Source organism: Seriola dumerili, unplaced genomic scaffold, assembly GCF_002260705.1.
Source record: "Seriola dumerili isolate Sdu_G_001 unplaced genomic scaffold, Sdu_1.0 BDQW01000068.1, whole genome shotgun sequence".
NCBI classification, from domain to species: domain Eukaryota; kingdom Metazoa; phylum Chordata; class Actinopteri; order Carangiformes; family Carangidae; genus Seriola; species Seriola dumerili.
In genome coordinates, this window is record NW_019174323.1 from 14,261,780 (window position 1) to 14,270,275 (window position 8,496).

The 8,496-nt window shown below is 41.4% G+C and overlaps 1 protein-coding gene across 1 annotated transcript in view; it reads left to right on the top strand.

Moving 5' to 3' along the window:
* trrap (transformation/transcription domain associated protein) overlaps positions 1-3,755 on the top strand; it is an 80,739-nt gene extending 76,984 nt beyond the window's left edge. Inside the window, exons 72-73 of the mRNA XM_022742431.1 lie at positions 398-592; positions 2,516-3,755. Coding sequence (XP_022598152.1) covers positions 398-592; positions 2,516-2,800 — 480 coding nt within the window. The 3' untranslated portion in view covers positions 2,801-3,755. The remainder of the gene's footprint in view (positions 1-397; positions 593-2,515) is intronic.
* Positions 3,756-8,496: the final 4,741 nt, after the last annotated feature.

An 8,496-nucleotide genomic window follows, 5' to 3' on the forward strand; every position in this document is an offset into this window, starting at 1 on the left:
ATGAAAACTTGGCTGTATATATTTAAGTCAGCGGGGAGCGACGGGGGGGGGAGTGAATTGAGGATTATAGATGTTCTGCCGCTGATAGTTTGACGTGTTACTGTGTCTAGAGCACACAGATCAATAACGGCAGCCATTTCGTTTGTGTGAGCTTGTTTTGTAACTCCTATAGCTTTTCTGAAGAAGAGTCATTTTCTTGCAGGGCCTATGTGGCATAAGAAGACAGGAATATTTATAGATTTTTTTTTGAAATATATTTTTATCTTTTTGAGAAGATACCTCTGAACAGTGCTTTATTGACAAATGTCCCCCCTCTCACACATACAGTCCACCTCACACACTCATTTGTGAGCCTGCTGACAGCTACTTAAAATCTTACTCTGCTCTCTGTTATTAGGACACAGGAAAACTCAATGTCTCCTACTTCCGCTTTGACATCAACGACGCCACTGGCGACCTGGACGCTAATCGCCCCGTTCCATTCCGTCTGACGCCAAACATCTCTGAGTTCCTGACCACCATCGGCGTCTCTGGCCCACTCACCGCCTCCATGATCGCTGTGGCACGATGCTTCGCACAGCCAAACTTCAAGGTAACTTGTCTGCAAGAACTTGCTAGATTATGATTGTCCTGTGTTTTTCAACAAGCTACGACTCAGAATAAGAATAATATTTTATTTTACAGATGAATATAGAGTTTGAATATAGTTTTTGATCAGAAGCTCACTTGTTTTGATCTTGCACATTTGATGGGAGATAATAGAGTTTTAACCATTGTTTTGGGAGATGTTTTGCACTTGAGCTGTTCTATAATTTTAGCTTTAATCAGGCATGTACACATAAAAGACAGTTTGGATTTCTGCAGTAAAGCTGCTTAAAACAACTTTTTGCAGGTTTTGTTTTGGACTTAAACTGAGTGGGCTTCCTCTCCGCTTTTTATCTAAGGCACAACCAAAACAAAAACAATGCAATGAAAGAAGGAACAGTCGGGGGGGTTGTATAATGTATCTGCAGCAGGGCAGTAATGACAGGCGTGTGGTGCCTATGTATAGCTCTGGCACATACTTTAGGTCTGGCTGCAGGAGTGCTTGAGATGTAAATAAACACTCACTCAATGAGGAGAACTAGTTAAGAGCTAGTGCCAGAGGCCAGTGTTTTTTGTGGTCAAAGAAAATGGACGTTTCCAGGGAACACAACAAACACACAATAATCATTCACTCAAATATAGTGAAGCCTTACTATATAAACAATCTAGTGCCGACTGAAACCGTAAAAACGCTTTAGCTAAGAGTAGGGAACAGCATGTACCTAGTTAGGTGATGATTGCTAGTGTTGAGGCCCGTCATGGTTTGGATGGTTATGTATTTCAGTTCTGTGCCGCTGTAATGAGCTCCTAACAACACAGAGAGATTTACCCAAGAATGACTGACACATCCTTAATTGGAGTTAACAGCTTTGTTTTATGTGTATGTTTGAGATTGGAAAATGGCTTCATATAAACTGAGGCTTTATCATGTTTAATTGCTCACATTCCCATGACAGACATTTTGAACACATGGCTCAGGAAAGTGCCCGTGAGACTGGCAGACCTAGTGTATAGAAACGACGTCCCTTGGCACATAATCAGATAGATGCAGCGGTTTTCAAATTAGCCAGGAATCTCATGAGCAGCTATAATGCGTTAGCTACCGCCAATATAGTTATACTCCGGAGCTTTGAAAAGGTTTTGCATAATTAACTAAATATATAAAAACTAAATATATGGAAGTCTGGTAATTGTTTTTTTTTTTTGTTTGTTTTTTTTAATCGACTAAAACAAAAAAAACAAAAAAAAACAACAACAACCAAGGTACACAAACATACTTTTTCTGGAGCTTTCAACCTCATCGTGTGGTCTTCCTCAGTTGTCACCTAAGTGTGGAACTTTAGTCATGTGTAGTGGGAATCTGTTCAAATGAAAAACTCACTGCAGTTAAAAGCTTCACGCAAAGCTGGAAAAAGGGACCTTGAGGTTTGGGGAGGTTTGTTTTTGTTGTTTTGTTTTGTTTTGTTTTGTTTTGGGAGGTTCAAGTCACTGTTTCCAAGGTCAACAACGAACTTAAACGCTCAATATGGAAAATATTTTCTTTTCGCTTTTTTGACGAAACAGTAAAATAAAGTAAAAAAAAAAGAAAGTTAAATCAGGTTAGTAACATTTTTTCCAGACAGTCGTCAGCAAGATTTTGTGGCAACAGCAACATAATCACATTTTCACATTATTGTGACTAGTTTGACGAGATGAAACAAAGCAGTCAGCCTTGCATGCACATTTTGCTCTGAATCAAAGCTAAGAAGCTACACTGGTAAATTTGGACGCTGACTCACAAGAAACTAACCACAGTTTTATCGGAGAAATGTCTCTAAATAAGAGCAGTGATTGTCTGAGGAACCAGCTACAGACAAAATGTTTTATCGTACATGTTTCTGCAACATCAGTTCTAGAAAAGTTACATCTCCGTTTCCTCTGTGTCTGATAGGTGGACGGCATCCTGAAGGCCGTCCTTCGTGACGAGATCATTGCATGGCACAAGAAGACCCAAGAGGACACGTCCATGCCCCTGTCCCCGGCCGGCCAGCCAGAGAACATGGACTCCCAGCAGTTAGTCTCGCTGGTCCAGAAGGCCGTCACGGCCATCATGACCCGCCTCCATAACTTGGCTCAGTTCGAGGGAGGGGAGAGTAAAGTCAACACCCTGGTGGCTGCAGCAAACAGCCTGGACAATCTGTGCCGCATGGACCCTGCCTGGCACCCCTGGCTCTGAGAAACCAGAGGAGAGACGGGTGGGATGTGATGCAGGGCGAGAAAAGCTCTTTTTGTTCACGTTTCGAACGCACCTGACAAACACAGACAACAGCTGTTAGATGTACGTCGCTCTTCACTGTGAAGCCTGATGGACACGTTGGACTCTTCCTCTCTCGATCAAAGTACACTGTAACAGTTTGCGAAGTGGAATCAAGTTGAAACAAAGACCCTGACTGTCACATTGGCAGTTGGAACAGGGCCGGCCAGTAAGTTGAATACTCAAACCTGGACTGAATCTTTTTATGAAAACACAATTCCTCCTTCAACTTATATTTATTTTTATAACTAAATGACAAGGAGTCTTATCTGTGATGCCAGTCACCCTGTCTTTAATATGATGAGAAGGCTGTACAAATACTGGTTTAGGTATCATAATGAGCCACTCATCAAGCTAATGGGACTTTTCTTTTTAACTTAAGAGATCGGAAAAATCCTGTTATGGGCTTCAGCTGCATCTGTGTCGTATTTCACCTGCACCCAGATCCTGCATTGAATACATTTTTCCCTAAAATCATTTTGTCCTCAAATTTTGTATTTTTATTTAAACGGAAAACTCTGTAGCTTCTTTTTCCATCCCTGCTGAATGAGGAATTTTGTTGTCCTGTGAATAAGAGATGCTCTTTCATTTTTTTTTACCCACTGCTTGAACTATATTAAGATGTCTGACTATTCAAAAAGCCATTTTACTTTTCATTTGTTTTGTCTCTCCATCAGTCCTGTTGTGACAAAGTAAAATTTCAGGGTGGAATTGACACTGTCATAAGCTATAACTGCTGTAATGCAAATATCATTCCCAAGCTGGCTGTGTATGCAAATTCCTCTCCTTTTTGTAAAGGTACAAACCCTTTTCCAACAGAGGTATTATCTCTTGCCTTGTAAATAAGCATTTTGTTTTAATAAAATGCTCTTTTTTAATACAGAAGCTGTGTTTGCTCCTTTTCCTTTCATCTCTTGCAATCTTTATTTTTATCTTTATATATAAGAATATAAAGACACTAAAGAACGAGTTTCAATTGTGTTCATGATTTACATAAAGAAAAACTCTCAATTAGTTTTCTTCCCGAGTTGTCTTCTTTTTTTTTTTTTTTTACTAGTTGTAAAACAGTAACAATAACCAGTAATTCCCATCTGTGCTTCTCATCTACTGCATCACTGTCGCAGCCATAATCACCCTGAAGGACGCACTCCTGGATATTATTGCGGTAATAACTCATGCTGTGAAATGACTCCAGACGAACCGTTCTCTGACGTTAAAAAGTCTATTGCCGTCATCCTTGCGGTTCACAGTTAGTAGACATTTATAGAGAGGCATTTCAGCGCAGCAGTGTCGAATCAAAGTGTGGCTCTGTCTCGTGGAGGTACAATAACCTTGTGGTCATTCCCTCCCTCTAGTTAGAAAGTCCTGCGGAGGTGTGCTGAGGCGTTTGTCTCCTCCCCTGGTGCTTGATTAATGCGTGCCAGTAGATCTCCGAGTGGGCTGGCCTCGCTTGACTTATACACACTGTCAGCAGGCCCGCCTGCACTCATAAACAAAGGTTATATCTCTGTTTGCCTCAATGCAATCCACGCGCACAGTCTCTGCCTCACAACATGTTTACACACTGTCTCCAACATTTCTCTTCCTCCCTGAGCCACTGAAGAAAAGAAACACTTATGTCCATGAGGTTGTTTTCAACATTCACCATGAATTTCCTTTTTCTTTTTTCATATTTGCCCTCCTGGTAACTGTAGCGTGTGTGTGTGTGTGTGTGTGTGTGTGTGTAGCCTTTTTAATTGGATGTGATTGGGATTGTTTGTATGAATGCTTGATAGATTGTTTTATTTATTTATTTTCATGTCAAGTTGCCTGCTTTCCTGAAAAGACAAAACCATGTCCATTTAAGATATCTGACTGATTTTAGGCTTTTCATGTTTGGACATCATTACAGAGAATTCTTTATGGTCACGAGCACCAACCACGCCTTGAGGGGGAGCATGTTTCAACCCTGCAGGCTCTTCATCAGGCATTATATAGTAAATATTAAAATATTAAAATATTTAAGACGGAGAATCTACAGCCATGCTCTTGCCTCTGTGAGGCTGTAGGCAGCTCAATAAATAACTTCAGCATACGAACATGCTCACACTGCCAATGCTAACATGCTGCTGCTGCAATTCATCTGATAGCATTATTCACTCAAACTGGAAAATGGTGGCACTAAAGGAAAAGTCGGGATCATCGAACTCCTAAGGAACCATGAATATCTGCAGAAACCTCCATGGCAAGTCCCCATACATTAGTTGCTGGTTATTCAGTGGATGAATAAAAAACCTCTACTACAGGGAAGGTCGGGATTCGCACTCTTGGGACTTTCATAGCAATCCAAACAAATAGTTACAGAGATATTTAAGTTGCCTTGGGATTTTTTTTTTTTTTTTTATCCAGTGTGCCAATACTTTCCTGCATATTTACATAAAATGCAGATGTGAAGAACTCTCACCCAGCAAAGCGAAGCAGCCCGACACCAAAGTGTATAATCTCACTGAGTCGCACCGGTTTCAACAGCAGCCGGGTTGACCCCATAACCTGCAACCAGTGTCTCTTCACTAACAAGAAATGATATTCATGTCAAGTAGGGACAAAACACCATGGAGGGATTTCGTTCCTCTGTAAATGGAGACGGAGACAGACACAAAGTCTGTTTAGTCCTTCTGAGCGATTGTGTTTGAAGTCGTGGGTGCCCTCTGTTGGGACAGGCATCCATTTCACGCCTCAGGTGTCTGTTCTGATTTGAGAGAGATTAGGTGAAATATGAAATCCGCAACAGCAGAACACACACACACACACACACACACACACACACAAACACACACACACACATATCCCCTCCCCTATAGATCTGTCATAACCTGCCTTCTGGGCTCTTTCCTTGGCATCCTGTGACTGCAGACAGACATCACAGGAGCAGAGGTGACGGTTGCTGCAACCGCACCTCCATCTTTTCTCCGCTTTTGTCTCTCTGCCTGATATGAGTGAAGTGGAGGCGAAGGCTTCACCACCCCCACCCCACCCCCACATTTCCCCCCTTCTTTTCTCTCCAGGAGTGTGAGAGGAGTGGAGGTGATTGATGTGCTCCGGTGGGAGTGGAGGTGTAGAGCCTGGATCATCATCAGCGCTGGCACAGAGCAGAGATCTCAGAGGACACACCAAAGCAGGAATAGATCCTGGCAGGACCAGATGATGAAATCTTCCCCCTCCAATGATCCTCATCCCCGCTGAGGGTGGCTGAAGGAAAAGGGGGCGGGGAGGGAAGGGGTTCAGAAACTGAGCTGTCATAATATTTTTCTAGAGATGCATTTTGGATCCGTTTTAATGAATACTTGCAGTAGACACGCGAGTACACAGATCAGTGTTTGTAACATTGAGTCCACAGACACATGGATGAAGCTGTTCCGAGTTTAAAGAGAACAAAGGGGGAAAAAAAAATACTTCACCAACTCCCTAATCCGCTTCTTTTTTCCTCTTCACAATTCATCATTCAAGATCAGGATGCCACCAACTCTTTCTCTGTTTTTACAGCCAGCATCCAATTATACATCACATTGTGTCAGGCCTTGTAGCACACAGTGGGGGGAGAAGCTTCTTTGTATCTTTATGTAAACAAACAGTATTAATCAAATAATGGCTCTGTGTTGATCTCTAGTCTGGGAAGCGGCACATCTCATATCTAGCAGCTGAGGATTTGTTTTGTTACTCAGTGAAGCAGGCCCATTAGGACTTCTAATGGCATTTCCACTCAGAGGAGTTGAGCTCATTAGTTCTGTGTCTAAAATCTGCCATTATGATTTTAATTGCCCAAGCTGTACACACAGTTGTATGGGAAGCAATCAAAGTCACTATTTTTCTTGGTGACAGTGATGCAGCAGCACATCAGCAGCTCACATGCTGATTTAAATGTGTATTGATATATTTGGTATGCCAGTCTTTATGCTAAGCTAACCACCTGCTGGCTGCAGCTTCATATTAAACAGACAGATCTGGGAGAGCGGTATCAGTCTTCTCTAACTCTCTGCCAGAAAGTGAATAAATGAATTTTCCAAAATGTCAAACTGTTTTTTGGGTTTTTTTTTTTTTTTTTTACATTTTATGAGACATCTTCACCGGTATGTGAGTAAACATACTGCAGCAGCTAACACTGCATCATGAAAATTGCACAGCTTCTGATAGTTATACTGCTGCATGTGTTGAGACGACATTTGGGATCTATGTGCTTGTACTTGGGTTCATTTCTAAGTGCATGTTGACACTGCACTTGTAAAGAGGCGTTTAAGGACCCGTGAAACATGATCCTTTGACCCACTGTTTGTAATAATTTCACTAAACTCAATTTTATTTAAAATATACAGCACATTTTGAGACAGGACCAACTGACAGAGAATTAATGTGGTGCTCCTTGGGCATTATCCTACTTTGCCCAGAAGGTAATCCAGCACTGCATAAAGAGTTGCAAAGTCGGAGGACTTATTTTTGGCGTCCCTGGTACCTTAAGTAAAATCCCTTATTTTTTTCCCAATAGACAGTTACTCACATGAAAAAATGTTACTGACAAAATGTCAAAAGTTTTTCAACACTATCTACCGTATTACTTTGTTTAATTGAATGTGGCAGTCTTCTGCTTTGCCTCTCTTACAGTGTGACACGTGGATAAGTAGGTTGCAGGTGGACACAGTAGGTAGGAACAGAACAACATTAAAATGAACTAACAGTTCTGACTAGGACAGAAATGCATGAAATATGAATGACCTGAATTCTGTTTTCGTACTCTCTCTTGTAGCAATACTAAAAATATGTGTTGCGACGCTTTTCTCCTGTTCTTCTGAATGCGCTTCGTGTTAACATCATCCGCTGGTTCTCCACTCTTCAGTTTCTCTAAACAAGAGTTCCTTTAATTTGCGCATCAAAGTGCTTCAGAAATAAGTTCCTGCGCAGTAGAGCTCAGTGTGAACCTTTCAGCTGGTGCTGCACACGTTGATTCAGTGCCACAAAGCTGGAAATGTGCCGGCCAATGTCAATGTTACTACGTGAGGAGAGCAAGGAGCAACCAGCAAGTCAATTGCCAATGATGGATTTAGGAATTGAATGAACATAGGGGTCTGTGAGAAGGATATCTGACGGTGCTCCAGCCTACACCGACTCCTTAACGTCATGAGGTGTCGTGGCTACATTCACAACTATTGTTAAAACTGTAATTTGCCAGCAGCAGAGTGGGAAAACATGTTCACATCAGCCTTCTGACACCCAATATCTCCCATTTAAGAATTACAGACATGTCCACAAATTCTTTGCAGAATGTAGCGCCACAGGGATGACCTATTTTTAGATGCCAACCCCTGAAATAAGCATCACCCTGTTTCCAATGGGATTTTTACATTGGCTTTTCATTTACTGCAGAAAATAAGAACAAAAGTTTATGATTCTTTCACGTTTTGTTCAGCACGATAATTAAAGTAAAACCCAATATTAACACAATACAATCAATTCAGCTATTTTTATGAGCGCTATATGTTTTTTGTATCTTTTTTCACTCGGTAACGAGCCGCTACAAACACGTAACACAACAGAAAAGCTACTTCAGGCTGTTTGCTGTGACTACAAATTAGCATTTAGGCTAAAAA